The 18,854-nt window shown below is 45.6% G+C and overlaps 1 protein-coding gene across 1 annotated transcript in view; it reads left to right on the top strand.

Moving 5' to 3' along the window:
* AUTS2 (activator of transcription and developmental regulator AUTS2) overlaps positions 1–18,854 on the top strand; it is a 1,126,353-nt gene that overhangs the window by 1,088,177 nt on the left and 19,322 nt on the right. Inside the window, exons 7-11 of the mRNA XM_032604458.1 lie at positions 9,209–9,689; positions 10,969–11,222; positions 12,316–12,536; positions 14,217–14,261; positions 17,301–17,396. Of these exons, the coding sequence (XP_032460349.1) occupies positions 9,209–9,689; positions 10,969–11,222; positions 12,316–12,536; positions 14,217–14,261; positions 17,301–17,396 (1,097 nt within the window). The remainder of the gene's footprint in view (positions 1–9,208; positions 9,690–10,968; positions 11,223–12,315; positions 12,537–14,216; positions 14,262–17,300; positions 17,397–18,854) is intronic.

Here is an 18,854-nt window from a genome sequence, read left to right as displayed (position 1 = left end):
TTTTTTTCTCCCCCATATACTCACTTGCTTGTTCTTAATGTGAAAGGCAGGATGATTAGATACTAGAAAGACTTTTTTTTTTAACCAGACATCTGAAGGTATAATTCATTGTCAGCGCCTTGATCCCACCTCTTGGAAAATTTCCAGAATAAGCAAAGGATCTGTCTTCTTCTTGTCTCCGAGTGTCAGGAATGTGTCCTGCGGCTTTTACCACAGCATCGGCCTCGCTCAGGAGCGAACATGTTTGGTTGAAAATCCTTTTAGAACCTTCCGTTGTTGGGACCCCTGTACTGACATCCAGACACAGAAGCATCAGGTCAGGTGTTGAGTGCACCCTGGTTTTAAGAGTAGTCGTGCTTGGGGTGAGCACACGCAGGGTCCACAGTGTCACGTGGGCACCTGGTCAACAGAGGAGGCTGACGAGCACAGGCGGGGAAGCTGAGACCCACGGCAGGGGGTGGGGGCAGAGGCAGAGAGACGCCGGCGAGGGAAACCGGGCGGGAGGTGATCTTGGCCGGAGAGGCCTGCTGGTGAACATTGAGGCTGGTGGGAGGACGCAAGCAAAGATAATGGGAGTGTGCCTTTGAGGCCAAAACACGAAATCCTGGGCTTTCTCCGAAACTGGCGTTTGGAGTTTTTGCAGTGTTCTGGGAAGTGATTGGAGATTTCAGCCTTCATACCTGGTTAGGTCTCTACATAGCCCAGAACACAGTTCACTTGATTTGAGCCTAAGACTGATCCTTGGAGCCAGTGCAGCAGGGAGTGTTACAGATAAAGTGCTTTACCGTGGATGACTCTGAGCTTCTCTGTGAACCTTGCAAATAACAAACACTGAAGTTGAAGGCCACAGGTTTCCAGACTACTGGTTCATGTGTTTTTCCTCTCTGTTCTGCGTCCTCAAGCACCAGCTCCTGGAAGGCAGGGGCTGTTTCTCATTAACGTTTGTATGCTCAGGACCTGGCACGCTGCTGGGTATATGAAGTGATTCGTTTTGCCCTGTATGAAATGAAAACATGAGGCGAATTGTATACGACCTTGACATCCCTGGGTTTTTTTAAAGACTTTAATGCCCCCATCCCCACCCCCAATAGATCACAGCCTCTTTCTCTCGTCCTGATTTTGGTCCTTCATCAACATGGTCCTTCATTGCTCTTACGTGCCAGAGGCTACAAAAGAAATAAAATGTTTGCAAGCCCAGGCTGACCTGTAAGGGTGCCTTGTGCTGTAGGCGGAAGCCATTCCTGTGGGCTCTAGTCTGAACAGCCAAGGTTGATACTCCCCCGGAAGGCAGTCTTCGGTCGTAAAGCATCAGGAACATGGACATCCTCTTCAGGACGGATGCTTGTTGGTGTGAGGGTTACTAGGAATAAACTTGAATCAGATCTAAGTTCACTCAACGGCAGTCTGTTGACTTTTCTTTAACCCCTGTCAGATTAACCCCTGTCCTAGGTTAATCTGGTGAACTCAATGCTATCCAAACTAGCCTCTCTAAGAACAGCAGCCTCTAATCTGTCGGGCTCCACACAGCTTTCCCCGTGGGCTGCTGGTGTTTTGGCAGATGCAATGGCTATTCTTTCCTACTTAGGATTCTGCTTTTACTAGGAACCCTGGAGGCCCTGAGAGGTTTGCGATGCAGACTTCAGCCCAGAGCTTAGCCTCCCGGATGGTAATTAATGTTTACACAAAATGACAAGCCCAAAATGGAATCTCTTTGAGCCCTGCCAAGCACCCATCATTCCCCTGATTGCCCACTCTTGCAGTGTTTGAAAATTAATTTGCCTTGAACAAACAGTGGGCTTTCCTCAATTTATTTGTACAGTTTCAGTGACCGCGAAGGAAGAGCTGCAAGACTGAGTGTCATCCCTCCATTCGTTCAATTAATTCGTAATTGAATCTGCTGATGGCACAAACTGGTCTCTGTTTAATGATATGAAGAAAAGAGGGAGAAGAGGAAAATAAAGAGAAGTGTAGGTTAGAGAAGGTAGATTGTTTTCGGTCAGACACCATTGGCGTGTAGAGTTTTAGAGACGGCACCTAAAACAGGGGAGAGTTCAGACTATTGGTGAATGAGTTCAACAGTGTGGTTTTCATTTTAGTAAAGTATATACAAAACATGCAGCCTTTGCTAAAAAGGAGATTTTGCCTGAGGTCACAGAATAGACAACAGAAAGTGTGTTTAAGGAATGGATATTGCTGGTGGCTTGAAATAATTGCATGTAGATTCATAGAAATCTGATGCTTCCCTATATTTCTGGGCTGTTTGGTGTTGAACATTTCAAGATTTATTGATGTTCCCATTTTTTGATTTAAAATTTGGGTTTTTTTTCTTATTTGGCTACAATCTTCATTCCTTCTATGTGGTGAGATTTCTGTGGCTCTTCCATGGGGACAAATAAGTAGAAAAGCTAGCTAGAAGATAGAATAATGTAAAAATAGGACCTGTCCAAACATTCAGATGCAGATGGCTGGATGGATGGGTAGATACATTGCCTAATGGCCAGTGCCCCACAAGGTTTTCGTGATGCCTTTCAGGCTCGTTCATTTTTGCTACAATAATGACCTTATAGTGGGTAAACCCTCTTAGGGCTTTCTAATCGAGTGTAAAGACCAGAAGCACTGAAACGTGCCTTGGGAGAGCTTGTCTCCTCCCCCCCCCCCCATTCCTTCTGTGTCATCAACGTTCACCATTTCCTTTCTGTTCAAGTACACCAGTTAGAACCAGTTAGAAACATTGAGGAGTTGATGAAAGGCTAATGCATACCATATCCTATCCTCATTTCTGAGAGAAAAATACTTATCTGTCCTCTGGGTGAAGAGCTTTTCTAAAATCTCCATCCAGTAGGTAAGGCAGTTTCAAGAAACTTTTGAACAGTCACTTTCCTGGTTGACTTCTTTAGATGGTGGAGATGTATTGTCCATGACGGAACTCTTTAAAAATATAATCCCTTTCTTTTATAATAATAATACATATTCACTATAGAAAATTTGGAAAGTTTAAAAAAGCACAAATGTAAAAAATTGAATCAATGGTTATTTCTGGCTGATGGGATCACAGTTAACATTTTTTCCCCTTGATATCAGTTTATTTTTCTTGTTTCTTAAAGGTAACAGTTAACATTTTGATGCATATCTTTCTAATCTCTTTTTTTGTACATACATGTACGCATTTATATAGATAATTTTAAATATTGAAACCATATTGATAATAGTGCACTTTATTTTACTTAATAGTAATTTTGTCACGAAATATTTTCCATGAAATTAAATCTTTCTACAGTAGTTTGGGGAACACTGATCACTTACTTATTTTGCACTATACATTGTAGAAAGCACTTAACATGACTTTTTAGTTTCCACAACAACCCTTTCAGATAGTTATTGCATTTTTGCAGTAAGTTTTTGGACTTCTAGAAACAGAGCAGTCCATCACAGGGACATAATGCATCTAATCTCAATCCCACCACACCCAGCTCCCTCTTTGTGTAATGTAAGAACTATTTTATAGCACACTTTTTTTTTTTTTTGGCTGCATTGGGTCTCCGTTGCTGCACGCATCCTTCTCTAGCTGTGATGAGTGGGGGCTACTCTTCGTTGGGGTGCGCAGGCTTCTCATTGCAGTGGCTTCTCTTGTTGCGGAGCACGGCCTCCAGTAGTTGTGGCCCACAGGCTCTAGAGCACAGGCTCAGTAGTTGTGGCACACCGGTTTAGTTGCTCTGCAGCATGTGGGATCTTCCCAGACCAGGGATTCAACCCGTGTCCCCTGCATTGGCAGGTGGATTCCCAACCACTGCACCACCAGGGAAGTCCCTATAGCACACTCTTATTTTTTAATTTCTGGAGTGAAATATATGGTTAATATGCTTATCTGCACACATAATTTTTAAATGTATATAAAGCCTTTAATGAAATGTAAAGGAGAAACAAATAGAAGGTAGTTTATAGTAACATAATATGTTTTAAGTACGTAGATGCCTGTTTGCATTAGAAGACAACGAAAGGTCAGATGCTTGAATCTGTACATAGAAGCACAGCTGTCGTGGTAATTCACATACCAGGATCAGCCTTATTACCACTGATGTCATGATTTTCCCAAGTGATGAACAACTCAACAATAAGACGTAACACAGCAGATGCAACAGCATACAACAGTTGCATTCTTAGAAAACCCAGTGTGTATTAAAGCCATGTGGAAAATTATTTTGTCTTTCTTTGCAAAAACAGGTTCTAGGTTTTTCAGCTGCACAAATGTTCAGTGGGACTTTAGAAAGTGAACCACGATACTGTGTGTGGTTTACCTTCATATCATGGTACATCTAATCTCCCTGAGAGCCACTAAATACCCTCCAGTCATTGTGACAGCCAGACATACTCCAACAGACTTTGAAAACTCCCCCAAGGGGTAGTCTCCTTTAAGAGCTCCCTCTTCCATGGCTTAACCTTTAACTTCTCTCTCTTTCTCTCCCCTCTCCGTCCCTCCTCTCCTCCCCACTCCCCTGCCCCGCCCCCATTTATTTTATTTATTTATTTACTTCTTTATATTTATTTTTTGAATCATAAAACACCCTAGAACGTAGATTCTCAAAGCATTTGGGGAGGTATGTTTCTGAAAGTTTATAGGCCCTATAATTTTCTTGTTAGGTTCGTTCCCAGGTGTTACATGATTTTGGTTATTGTAAAGCGTATTCCTTTTTTATTTTATTTTCTCTTCACTATTGCTGGTGTGTAGGAAAGCGACTGATGTTTGTGGCTTTTATTTGGATACCTTACTGAGCTCCCTTATTAGTTCTCATATTTTTTCAGCTGGTTGTCTATGTTTTCCAGAGAGATAATTATATTTTTTGCAAACAATAGTTTTGCCTCTTCCTTCGGTTGTAGGTTTGCTGTTGGTCTTCAATTTAAATGACAGGAATCGTTTGCTTCCTGTAGGTTTAGTCCACATTGTCTAGAACACGAAATGCACCTGGTACCCTGTTTTGGTTGAGGGGGTGTTGATAGGGAGTCATTTTTCAGTTTACTTTTATGATCGGCTTTGTTTGTTTCTTTAAGTCAGTTTTAGTCATTTATATTTTTCATAAAATCCATTTTATTGTAAAGTTATTAGTATAAACGTGTGCTTTCTGTTTTCTTATTTCATATAAAATATACTCTCCGTGCCTATTAGTCATACCACTATTCAAATTTCCAGTTTTGTTTGCTTTGCTTTTTTTCCCCCTTGTTCAGACTGTTTTTAAACATAAGACCAGTTTAAAAATTTTCATAGGTAACATGATCACAGGATTCGAAAGTTTAAGTATGCATGTATGTAGACAGTAAAATACCTCCCCCTCCCCCAGTCCTCTGTCTCTCCAGTTCTCACTCCTCCTCAAGCCCCCAAACAGGTAACTCACTGCTGTTGGTTTCTTGGGTATTCTTCCAGAGCTGCTTTATATATAAAGTAAAATTTAATACATTTTCTTCCTTTTTTTTTTTTTTTTTTTTTTTTTTTTGCGGTACGCGGGCCTCTCACTTTTGTGGCCTCCCCCGTTGTGGAGCACAGGCTCCGGACGCGCAGGCTCAGCGGCCATGGCTCACTGGCCCAGCTCCTCCGCAGCATGTGGGATCTTCCCGGACCAGGGCGCGAACTCGCGTCCCCTGCATCGGCAGGCGGACTCTCAACCACTGCGCCACCAGGGAAGCCCCCTTCTTCCATTTTTTATAAAAGCTAGCATATGCTCTACATTGTACATATAGAGCTCCTCATTCACTTGTACAGCTGCAGTCTTTTCCACTGCATGGATGTACCAAATCCATTTGTAACCAGAACCCTAATGATTACATTTGAGTTGTTTCCAAACGGGCGATTCAAATCGTGATGTTGTCCCACTGTGTTTATAGACCAAATTCTTACTCATCAGTTCAAGGGAACTCCATGAGTTTTTTGGCTAAATGTTGGCACATTGCCCTCCACAGAGGTTATAGGGTTTATATTCAACTAGTAAAGTAAAAGAGAGTCCAATTTCCGCAGGGAACTTGTATCCAATTTGAAGTAAAAATCAAGCACATTTTTCCTAGTCTACCCTTACAATTTTTTTTTAAGTATTCTGTTTGAGTCAAGTTTCTTGAGATATAATTTACATGCAGTGCATTCAGCCTTTTTACTGTATAGTGTAATTCAGATTTGCATATCTTTTATTTATAAGCATGATGTTATTTTTATAAACACAAAAGAGAAATTTTAAAACCCCAAAATGTAATGAAAAAAGCTTCTAAATAAGACTCGTCAATTTGCACGTTCTTATTTCTTTCGCCTCAGCACATTCCATCTTTTGGCAAATTCAGAGCACACTGAGCGATACCAAAAAAAATTTTTTTTTTTTTAATGTGTTCTTGCCAATTTTGGAGAAGCTCAGTAAGACAAGTGGACTGTCAGGACGGAAGAGCTTAACTGGGAAGACGCATTTATTGAATAATTGAAAAGGAAAATCATTGCCAATTAGCCACAAAAATGCATGAGGCCTAGTCTGTGCCTCACGAGACCCGTGCAAGTGGGGGATCGTAAAACTGTTTCAGCCCCAAAGTTCTTACCAGCCTTCCAACCTGTCGGCTGCCTTGGTCAGTAGGTTGGGGCACCAAGTGTTGATGGATTGACGATAGCTTTCAGATTGAGCTGAAAGGCCGTGTTCCAGCGACAATTTGTAGCTTTCCTAACCCTTTGCACTGTCTGTACTTAAATATTTTAACTGAATCCTGGATTTATCATTACCTGTTTTGTGTTAGGGGGCAGCATTGTGCAAGCCATAGAAAAGTCACTTAGTGGTGGCAGAGTTAGCACTAGAACTCTGCTGTCTGGTTTATTCAACAGCAAGCAAGTTCCTTAACTTCTCTGGGCTTATTCCCCATCTAGTCGAAGAGGGTTGGATAACATGCTTGCTAGCTACTCATAGAACGGTCTAAGCATCAGCATCACCTGGGAAATTCTCAGAATGGTGGACTCTGGAGCCCTGCTCACCCCCAAAGCTGCTGAATCCGAATCTACATTTGAATCTGATCTTCGGGGCTTTCTTATGCACGTTAGAGTTTGAGAAGTGCTGGGATGGTCTCCCAGATTCTGGTCTTCTTGCAAAATTCTGTGATTCTCGGCTTCCCAAGCCAGTGGTTCCCTACAAATTTGTAGGGTTCGCTAGAGAGGTTTCGGTCTTACCGGTGTACCTTGTTGATCGTCAGGGATGGCAACACCGCCACAGTCTCAGCACCACTCCTCTGACTCTAGCTGGGTTTGGGTTGGTCCTGAGACGGTAGGACAGCAGAGGAAACATAAGCGCCAACTCTGCCTTTATGGAGCCTTGGGAAGCGAGCCCAAGCCTGTACTGTGCCGCCTTTTTTTGTGCTGTTAGACTTTCCGGGGTGTTAGTGCTTTCTGCCCCAGACCTAACCAACCAGCCTGCATTATGTGAAGCCTGTGGTTTTCAGTGAGCTCGTATAATTGCTTGCTGTGGAAAATCTTGTGAAAATGGTAGAAAAAAATGAAAAAGGAGCAGAGCCAGGATCCCTAGAGCTGGGTGTCTGCAGATAAAGGGTCTTCCTTTGTGTTGTAGGAGTTCTTCTTGTGGCTGAAGGGGGTCTGTGTCCACATCAGGAATCTTGTTCTCTCTCAGCCCTCAGGTTTTGGAAATTCATAAAATGTCAGCTTATCATAAGCAGAGATCTTCCTAGCAAGGTTCTGAAGACAGCACTGGAGAGAAACGTGTGTGAGTAGGACGTCAGAAGTCTAGAGTTGCTTTTCACCAGATGCATCAGATGCTTTATCCTTTCGTACCTGAGCCATGTGAAGAGGGGGCTTTCTTGGCATCCTGTTTGTGTAATTGTTCCACACTGTCTATGGGACTTAAGGAGAGCCAAGTTCATATTAGCTAAAAACGTGGTTTGCTTATAAGCCCACCATTTGTTTCTACTTTTGTGCATATTACAGGTTTGATCTGTTTTACCAGAAGAACACAAAAATAATGGATTGCTTTGATGCAAATTCCAGGGAAGAAAAAAATGACATGTGTAGACGCAAGAGGACATCAACAGAAATTAATAGGACCAGTGAGAATACCATGTATTCTTCATACTTGATAACAGTGAGATTAGAAGAGAAAGTTCATGCCCAAAGTAGTTCGTTTAGGAATACCCTGAAACACCACCCTCATTTCAGAGAATATTGTGATCTATTCTCTTGCAGTTTCTAAGCTGTGTAATAACAAAAGGATGGATTTTTTTTAAGCGCAAAAATGCAGGAAAGGTAATTTTTTTTCCCTGCAATGTATGCAAAAGTACTTACTCATAAATCAGTCCACCTCTTTGTATTTAATGCCGTATTTGTCTTTCATTATTCTGTTAGAGGATTGTATGGAGTTTGACTTACGGGGGTAATCAGGTAACCCCTATACTAGATGTGGCATGGATCTTTTGACCCTTGGAGGGAAGCATATCTTTTAAATTCATATAGGAGCATCTGTTGTCTACATTTCATTAGTGACTGTAGAATTTGACTTACATTTCACATCTAGGCTTGGTCTCAAGTCCAGCATCACACCCCTTGTCCTCACTTGGCTAAGGACTCCTCCAGTGGTCCAGAGGGAATTCTTTAAGAACTCAAGCATGTGTAGTTGACAGTAAATTGGTCTAAATTCACGTTTGCACCTTCGATCTCAAAGCCTGGGATCATCCATAGGAGGAGAAAGCCTCGGCGGTAGGAGGCCTGACGTTTGACCGGAAGTTTAGCCCTTGCTAAACAGAAAATTATTTCTCCAAATGTCAGGCGGGCTCCGTCAGTCAGAATGGAAAGGGGGAAGGAGGCCAGGCCGATAAGAGACATCTGTGAGGCTAAATAACTTTTGCTTCGTGTGGCTACTGCAAACACTTCTCCTCTGTGTAGTCAAGAAGTATGTTTGTTTTAAAAGGAGAATCAACTTGTTGGCTCTTGTTTCTGAATTTTGCCGCACAAAAGGCTTTGTCAAGGTTAAGGGACGCATTCGTTTTTCAGAGTCTGGTGGCTTCAGCCGCTTCCTGGAAGGCAGCCTTCTCTGGCTGGTGGGCCTTTCTCCCCCAGGGACACGGCTGCTCCCAGCGGTAAAGACAGGACAGCACCGGGGACGGCCCAGTGGGCACAGATGACTCGGGCCCGGCGTTGGCTTCCACTCACGCACCTGCCTGTGCTTTTCTTCTCTCTGCTCGCCCCGCACAGATCCGGAGCTCGGTGTCGGCGCGCTACCCCAACACGACGGCCGCGATGCGGGGCCCATTGTCCCCAAGATTTCGGGTCTAGAGAGGAGCCAGGAGAAGAGCCAGGACTGCGGCAAAGAGCCCATCTTTGAGCCCGTGGTGCTGAAGGACCCCCGCCCTCAGGTCCCGCCGCCCCAGCCCCAGGCGGAGCCCCCGCCCCGAGCGCCTTCTCCGGACCCCGCCTCGGGGCCGCGCGCCGAGCCCCCGCCGCCGCCCCCCCCGCGCCCCGGCGCCCAGCCTCCGCCCGCGCCCCCGGAGGCCCCGCCGCAGCCCGCGCCGCCGCCGCCGCCGCCGCCGCCGGCGCCCCGGCCGCCGCGGCCGCAGTCCCCGGGGCCGCTGCCGCCCCAGGCCCTCCCGCCCGCGCCGGCCCACCCCTCCGCCCAGAGCCTCCCCCAGCCGCTGTCCGCCTACAACAGCAGCAGCCTGAGCCTCAACAGCCTCAGGTGAGCCGCCGGCCCGGCTTTGGTCATCTTCTGATGGACGGGCAGCTGGCGGTGGGAGCGGGGCCCGCAGGGACTGCGGTGTCCTGTTGGAAGCTTGATCGCAGTGTTCTCAGCGAGGCGGGGACGCAAGACAGGGACGGGGCCTGAGGGGCCGGTGGGACAGGGTCTCTTGGGAGCAGGACGGGATGCGTTGGGTGGAGTATGGGCGGTGAGGACGTTGTCAAGAGCTAAATATCTACGGAGGCTCCTGAGAGAGTGAAGGCAGGAAGGGGAAGAAGGTTCAAGGAAGGGAGAGTTGAGTTGAGGGCTCTGTGCCCGGGAGCCCCGCCGGTTCCCCGGTCAGAGGCAGGGAATGGAAAGCCAGGGAGATGGTGCAGTGTTGAGAATCTTAAAAGGAAAGCTCTTTGCCACCACAACCACCCCCCGTCACATCTCCCTGCAACTCCAGGGGCGGGAAGATGGGGACCAAGGAGTAATCTGGTTTGAGGAATTTCCACTGTGATTTCCTTCCTCCGGGTGGGTCACAGAGGTAGAGAAGAAACACGCCAGGTTTAGGGAGAGAGAGGTGTTCCTCCCTGGAGATCCAGGCACTCTTCCGTCTTGTCTTTGCCAGAGTACAAAGGAAAGTTTACAAAGCAGCACAAGGAAACCCGCAAAGAAAAGGGGAACAGGGACCCAGGGCGCAGGCCTCAGTGTTGCCCACCCCGGCTGGTCCCGGGGTTGTCATTCTAAGCCCCCGCGCTTGGTGACTTTGGTAGTGTTTTCCTTGTGACTGTGACGGGTGACCGTGGCGGTCAAGAGCCTTGCTCTCTCCTATCTGCAACAGGGGAAGGAAGCTGCCTTGGCAGGGGCCAGGCCCATCTTCTGCCCCCGAGGCCACGTCTGTGGCCTCCAGACCACAGGGGTGACGGGGCACCTGACCCCCTGGTTCCCCCTTCCCTGTGCTTCTTCACAGAGGAGGGAGCAGCTCACCGCGCTTATTGCTTTCCACTGACGTTGCCCTGTCACAAGTGTGGCTGGTGCAGGATGGGAGGGGGCAGCTGTCTGGACGTAGCGGCGGCTTGGGGCAGCAGCTCCTATTCTGCTGTGTCCGCAGTCGTGGGGGCGGTTTAGAGGAGCTGCGATCTCAGCAGAGGCTCTGCGCGCACAGGGGAGGGTCTGGGAAGAGGAAGGAGCAAGAGAAAAGGTGTTGAATGGCTTTGGGCAGGGACATAGGGGTCGTTTTAAGCAAATAAATGGCTTACCTCTTTTGTTTTTCATTTCTTTCGTATCCCAACAGCAGTAGCAGGAGCAGCACCCCAGCGAAGACTCAGCCCGGCCCCCCCCACGCCTCCCACCACCCCTCGGCCTCCCCATTCCCCCTGTCACTGCCCAACCACAGCCCCCTGCACAGCTTCACGCCCACCCTCCAGCCCCCCGCACACTCACATCACCCCAATATGTTTGCCCCTCCCACTGCCTTGCCTCCTCCACCACCTCTGACATCAGGGAGTCTGCAGGTGCCCGGACACCCGGCCGGGGGCACTTACTCAGGTAGGATGGACGAGCTGGCCTGGCTTCTTCGTGCTCCCACTGTCCCCTCCAGAGGGCCTCGCCTGCTGTCTGTGTTGTCCCTGACGGCTAGGTGTTATCCACTCACGATTTTCTGCTTTACTGTATGTCTTCTTGTAATCTTCCTCCGGCCCTCTGTAGGCTGAGATTCAGCAAAAATACGTACCAACACCCGTCCCAACCTGGCATGACAGTGGCCTGGAATTGGACACTTGCCAGAGAGACTTTTCTGACCAGGGTCATCCTCTGAGCAGTAAAGCACAGGTTGTCTGGGCCCTGTCACCTGGGCTCCCATTAGCTTGACAGAAAAGCTCTACACATCCCGTGTCTGTTTCAGGCCAGGATCTTAAGTCACATCCTTGTTAGCTGACTAAGGCCGCCTACCGTGGGTGGGAAAGAAGATGTACTTTTTGTGAGCGTATGTCCCAGCTTTTTAAGGACACACCTAGTGTTGGATATTGGGTCCTTTTCTCCTCACCTGTATTAATCAGGCCAAGGGTTCGTCGTGGCCATGTTCTACCACCGATACAGAGAGCCGTGGAGCAGAGGTTTATGTTGGAAGAGGGCATGCGGGGTCTGTCATGGCATGTTGCCGTGTCGACAGCTCACTTTTATTAGTCAGCCAGTCACTGCTCTTCAGCACTTCAGTAGGTTCATTTCTTTAACCCTTGAAACGAATCCATGGCACAGGCAATGTTATTGTTCCCGTATGAGAGACGAGGAAACCGCGGCACAGATGGCTGATTTCCCACACCCAGGGTCACTCAGCCGGCAGTAAAACAGCTGAAACTTGACCTCTGGCCGTTCGGCCTGGACTCTGTCCGTGCACCCCACTGATGGGCCGCCTGTCCCTGAAAGCTGAGACAGAGAACAGAGTGTGTGACTGGGCCTTACCGTCCATTGCCTGGTCGGCTATCCCTTTCCACTAAGGGCCCGGCCGCACCCCTGAGAGCCCCAGCTCCCGCACCCTGGCTGGGCGCACAGCCCTCCGTAGTGAGCTACTTGGATGTCCTGTTCTGAAAGAAATTACCGTCCCAAGGAAAGGTGTCACCCCGTCCGTGTTCTTCTCTTCCAGAGCAAGACATCTTGCGACAGGAACTGAACACGCGTTTCTTGGCCTCCCAGAGCGCTGACCGCGGGGCCTCCCTGGGCCCCCCACCCTACCTGCGGACCGAGTTCCACCAGCACCAGCACCAGCACCAGCACACGCACCAGCACACGCACCAGCACACGTTCACGCCCTTCCCCCACGCCCTGCCGCCCGCCGCCATCATGCCGACGCCGGCACCGCCCATGGTGCGTACCCCGGGCGGAAACGTGAGGATAAGTGGAGCGCGACTCTCTTCTTCTGCAGCACGGTGGGGTTGGACCAGGCCGTCTGGGCACAGGAGATTGGCTGGGGAGCAACAGCTGTTCGGGGGACTCCCTTGACCTTGCTCAGCTCTGCTGGAGAGAAGGGGATGTGCCCTGCTCCAGGCAGCACTGACCCAGGGCCTAAAGTAGGAACTCTTTGCTAGACGGTGATTTCTAGCACTGTGGGTGGAATTTATTCTAGATGCCCTCGAAACGGTCACATCCAGTGTCGGTAGTTAACTTCTTAAGGGCGATTTTGTCTTCTTGAGCACCTTGGGGAGTTGCCACCAGATGTAAAAATGTATCTGTCAGTGTTCGGCGCCAGCAAATAAATGCTCACGGAATCCCAGGAAGTCGGGAAGGGCTGAGGAGGGAGAGAGCCATCAGGAGACTTGGATGGCCCTGGGTACCCCCTCCCCCAATACCCGCTCTTTCGGAAGGTTTTTTAAACCGGCTTTGATGGAGGTGGTGTATTTCCCGTATTTCATAAGACAGCGCCCCCAGTCTGCTATTGTGCTCTGCCAGCAAGTGGTCAGGGCGCGATGAGCCCTGCAGGGTCCGAACTCAGCCTTGTGGTAAGAGGGCCCACTGGCAGTGACACGATTTTGGCCTTGCCTGGGGACTAGCGCATGCCGGGAGGACCAGTTAGGGTTGTTTTTTAACTTCGGAGCTGTAAGGAATAGTAGGATACTAACTGTTCTGAGATAGATGCCTGTCCGTAACAGTGACTATTAGAGTGTTTTACTTATTTAATTTTTAATATTTCAGGAAATACTTGATTTTAAGGCAATTAATATAGGCATTGTGAGGATAGATTTGAATTCCGCGATTCACCAAACTTTGCATCCTCTCCTCCCTCGCTCTCCCCCATTTTGTTCAACTTAATTTTTTTAAATATATATTTCAAAGTTTATTTTACAAGCTTTATTTAGGAGCATATTAGAGGTAAGGCCTTGGGACCAAAATTTTTTTCCTGTGATAAATCCTGTATCTGTTTTCTGGATGAACCGTACTTCTCAACAGTTATTTAGGGAAGGAGCTTATACCAGTCTGAGTGAGCTGTTTCACAAAATAAGTTAAATCTAACTGAGGGGAGTTACAGCCCAGGATGATGACATTACTTAGAAGAAATAATGGTATTTTCTCTTTTCTGCTCAAAAGAAAGGTTCTAAGACCTAGCCCAAATTGCCTTGTATTTGGGGGTAATACGTTTCAGAAAACAGCTGAATGCACAGTTCTGCCAAAGTGAAGATGAAAACGGAGGGAATTCTCTGGATAAATCAGATGCAACGCTCACTTCTCTCTGATTCATCTGAACAATTGCCTCTTCTCTCCAGTTCAGATGTTTGGTGCGCGCCAGTCTCTAAACATAGCCTAGAAAGAAAGCCGCTCTTGTGTGGCCACAACCTAAATGCGCTGAATGGGTTTTCGCTTTGATTTTTGCATTCCTGTTGATTTCTTGTCAGAGTGACTCGAGCTCAGAATGGTTTCATATACAGTGAGGTTACAGAGGCTGATGACAGCCTAACGGCAGAGAAGCTTGCTTCGGGCTACCTCCACTGAAGCAGTGAACAGAAATGTAGATTCTTTAAGTAACTAGCTTTTGCTTTGATCCCTTTACAGTTTGACAAATACCCAACAAAAGTTGACCCATTCTACCGGCACAGTGTGAGTCTTGTTACCATGCTACCCATTTAATGTAACTGCTTTTCCATTTTTGTGCTCTCACCACAGATCAGTAAATGACTAGCAGCCTTCCTTAATCATCTTTGCAAGAATTCCCATTGCTCCTCGTCACTTTGGATGCTTGCTTTTTGTGACGTTTGCTTTTGGTAAAGATGCAGTATCATCTTCTGAGTCAAAAGGTCATAAGCACTCCTAACACTTTAAAGCGAAGGTGGACTTCACTGGCAACCAGGCCTCTGTCCTGCAAAGTGGGGCGCCCGCAGTTAAACCCTTAGAGTTTCAGGAGAGTCTGAAATCGCAGATTGCAGTCTTCGGTCGAAATGTCCTTAACACAGAATTCCTGGAATTCATCTTCGATTATTTCCTCCAAGGAAAGTACCATATCTTTTTGACTCATGACTTCAAACAGCAAATTTTCATTTCTTCTAGACCGACTGTTGATCCCTCTTACACACAGCTGGTATTGTTCTCCTGAGCTCGTTAAAACTGCGACTAAAAATACTATTTAAACAAAAGAAGATCTTAAAATTGAAATGCATGATTTTTTTTCTCTTTAAACTCTTCTTTATTTAAAAAAAAAACAAAACTTTTTTTTTTAATCGTTTCATGCAATTTTAAGAGTATGTTCTGGAACCTCAATTGGCAACAACCTAAGTTATATGTTCAGTTAATTACAAGACGTGGGCTTCTTTTATAACAAAAACCTTGAATATCCTACCATGATATTTTGATTATGGAGTGTATACTGCATCATTTTTACCTGAAATTTTGCAAGTTTTCTTTGCTCAATGGTTTATTTATATTTTTTAAATGAAACCAGAAAGAAGGAAGTTTAATAACTGCTTGTAGCCATGTTGATTCACCGTGTTAAACTCTTCTTGCTTTGATTTTTGGATAGTGTTACCTTACTGTTCAAATAGAAATGCTACTTAATAGATCAGCCAAGCCTGTGAACTCATTCATGCTTTGAACTAGATAATTAGACACTGTGTTAGTCCTAAGCTGAGAAGTCAGGACGAGACAATATTAGAAATCAAGTGAGAATTACTTACGGAGAGACATTCAGAAATGGCCTGAGGAGAGCCTCTTCAGAAAGGGATGAGGAAGGTGTATCTGAGCACCTGGGCCCCCCCAAGTTCTTCAGCACTGTTCTGCTCAGGACTGTGACACGAAAGCATTTTTCAGATGGACATGCAAAATGTAGTAGAGCTGTGGGTTTTCTCTTTGCGTGGGTTTCATGAATGGTACCACCCTTAATAATCACCAGATTTCTGCCCTTTGTCTATACTTGCCAAGTTCAATTAAGGACCAGCTAACAAAACCATTCTCAGAGAAAGTTTAGCTGCTCTGCTGGCAGTTCAGTTTACTTCCTAGGACCTCATGCAGTGTCTTTTCATATACATATTCCACAGAGAATCCTAGATTTAAGATGAAGAAGTCTGCAAGCCTGAATTTTTGGAAGGTTCATGTTTTATTACTTAGGTAATTCAGACTTGTAGTCAGGAGATGGAGTAGTCAGCTATATTCGAAGAGGCTCAGTAATGGACTAGAGCAAAATGAAAATGGTGAGAACACCCAATTTTTTAATTGAAAACATTAAAGGAAAACATACCCACCTGGAGGCAGAGTAATAGGAATTTGAGCGCATTTTAGTGATGTGTTTAATTACTCGGCTTCATACAGTGTACTGGGGGAGAGTTCTTTCATGTTATTAGTTATAGTGGATAATATATAAAGTACTTAGTCTCCCCTGCTTTGGGGACTGGGATGTTATAAGGGGAATTAAGATACAATGCACTCAAGTATCTAAAACACAATTTTAGACTTAAAATTAGTTTAAATGAGGGCGCTTGGTTTGCAGTCACTGTTTAAGTGGATTTAGTTCAGTATCAATTAGTCTGAAAAACTTTGCTGCATCATTGAATGGGAGCAAAATGAAATAAAGACCAACGGAAAAAGTATGTGCTCTGAAAACAGGATTGTGAAATGTGGATTTCGGCCGTTACCTAGAAATAGCTCACATAAATGCATTATTAGGAAAAGCTTGAATTATTATTGTATTTTTGACATATTGTGTAACCATAAGGGTGGGACATTCCTAAAACATCTGTATGGTGGTTTTTTCAAAGTAAATGGAACCAGAGTGGTAAAATCTCAGAAACTGAATTTTTAAGAGGAGGAGAAGATGCGTCTGCATTGTCTTCAGTACTGCTGTATATTTCTCTCCTCCATTGTGTCCTCTGTAAACTATCAATTCAAGAAAATTCGTATTGTTAATTCAGAATCATTCTTCTCCCTCCCCACTAAGTGGTCAGACTGACATGTCAGGGGATTGGCTTGAATAGCCTTCAGTGGGCTTATCCATCTTATAGAAAAATGGGTGGCTCTGTGGAAAGTATACTCTGAGTCATTTTATTTTCCCCTTCCACAAATATTTGTCATCATTTTAGACAATTAAGTTGTCCTCTGGAACTGCCACTTACCAGAACAACCTAATGAAGCAAGGATTGTGAATATTTTCTCATTTCCTCAAAACTATTAAAAGTCTAAAAGTACTAATTGAGTTTTAATGGTTTAAAATCCTGGAATCCATAAAGACTTGCTTCTTTTTTCTTCCTTTTTTTTTTTTTTCTTTTTCTTTTTCTAATTAACTTGTCATTTTCTGGGCATCTTGTTTGGCTCAGCACCCCCTCCTGTTTTTGATATGCATTAAAATCTCCAACCCTTTAGGACTTCTATCCGATTTAACAATTAATAATTAGAAAAGCTCCCTTTCTAATGATGTCCTCATCTGGGACATCATTTGTTGGCTGATTGATTCTGAACTACTTTTAACTTTTCAAGTTAAGTATTCATGGCACATCTGTGTGATCATTTCACTGTGGCTTCTTGACTAATAGCATCAAACTGAAATTACTTGGCTTGCTAATGTTGATGTCTTTCTGTGGGAAGGGAATTGGAACATATCATTTGCCTCCTACTAAAATCTTGTCTTCCCCCCTTCTCCATCTTTGGCCACAGCTCTTCCATTCTTACCCTCCTGCTGTATCGGGCATCCCCCCTATGATTCCGCCCACTGGCCCTTTTGGTTCACTGCAAGGAGCATTTCAGCCGAAGGTAAGAAACTACATCGAAAACACACCTACGTACTTGTAAGTGGAGCCTGGGGCTGGGGCTAGGCAGGTAGCTTCCCATCCTCTTACCTGCCAGGGACTCATTTTTCCATCCAAATTGACCATCAATATTAGAGTGTGAATATTTTCTCCTAGTCCATTTAGGTTTAAAACTCAGCCAGAATTTAATTTTTAACCTGTGCTACCCATGTCATCTCAGTTGAACTAGGATTTCTTGTGCTCTGTAAAATATACAGGGAAAATATATATATAGATATATAGATATATAGATATATAGATATATATATATATTTTTTTTTTTCCCCCCAACCCCCACCCTACCAAGATTGTGGACATAAGCTTCTGGTCAGGAATTGTATGAAATGTCGGATAAGCCTCCCACCCCGCTGTCAGGGTCACACTTCCCAAGGTCAAGACTGCCATCCTCGTGTGAGATGAAGTAGCCTTTCACCCTTTATGATAACTGAATTCTTTTCTACCTAGCCAGAGATACGCTCCTCCACTTGGGCTAGAGTTATCTCCGAGGGCCAAAATAAAGGCGTTAACTCTCAGAACACTACCTTTTTGTGACTTTACATCTACCACGGCCGATACTTGATTCTCATGCCAAAAAAGCGAAATGTATTTCTCATGTTAGCAACCATTCTCAGATTGTAAAGTAGGAAATTGTGCTGTGTGATTTTGGTTTTCTTTTATTCCCGTCTCATTTCAAAGCCAAAACACAAATTTTGGGCCAGAGTCTCCCAGGATGAGCACATAATATACTAACAAAGGCATGCTGCCCTAAAATTAGAAAAGAGGAAAAAAATTAAGCATTGGGGATGGGATGGCCACACCTTAGAAATCACAGGGACCTGCATGGAATCGCAGCTTCTGTGCCCAGTTAGACCTCCTCAGGCCTTGAGGATGGCCGGTCTCAACACCTCCTATCTGGGGATAAAATGATGGTGGTTTTTAAACTCCTTCTGCCATCAGCTCTTTACTACCCTCTCAGACCCTGGTCTGTCCCCTCTAGGTTGCAGGAAATCTCTGGTGCATCCCCAACCAGACTGGTAGGTCACTTAATAAATTAGACTATTTCCCTTACTCACAATTATCCAATCACACAGAAAACTACATCTGGGCAAGAAAGTGTCTCTCCTGGTGTTGAAATAGGCCTTTCCAGGCCATCTTACTGATTGAATATGTAGATTGCAGTTCATTAGCGGAATTCTTCATATGTATGCAAATCAGGCTGTTAACAACTCCAGCTTAATTGTTAGCTGTACAGCAGCTGATTGCTTTTCTTTCTTCCATTCTTTCTTTCCCCCCCCCCCGCCCCCCCCCCCCCCCCCCCCCCCCCCTCCTTGTAGGCGAGCCTGGTGCCTAAACTCGGCAGGCTCTTTTTTCCACACGAGTCAACTTCCCGGTGTGAAGGGATTCATAGAAGTTGTGGTTTCTT

Source organism: Phocoena sinus, chromosome 15 (assembly GCF_008692025.1).
Source record: "Phocoena sinus isolate mPhoSin1 chromosome 15, mPhoSin1.pri, whole genome shotgun sequence".
Taxonomy (NCBI): domain Eukaryota; kingdom Metazoa; phylum Chordata; class Mammalia; order Artiodactyla; family Phocoenidae; genus Phocoena; species Phocoena sinus.
This window is presented reverse-complemented; position numbering and strand designations above follow the sequence as displayed.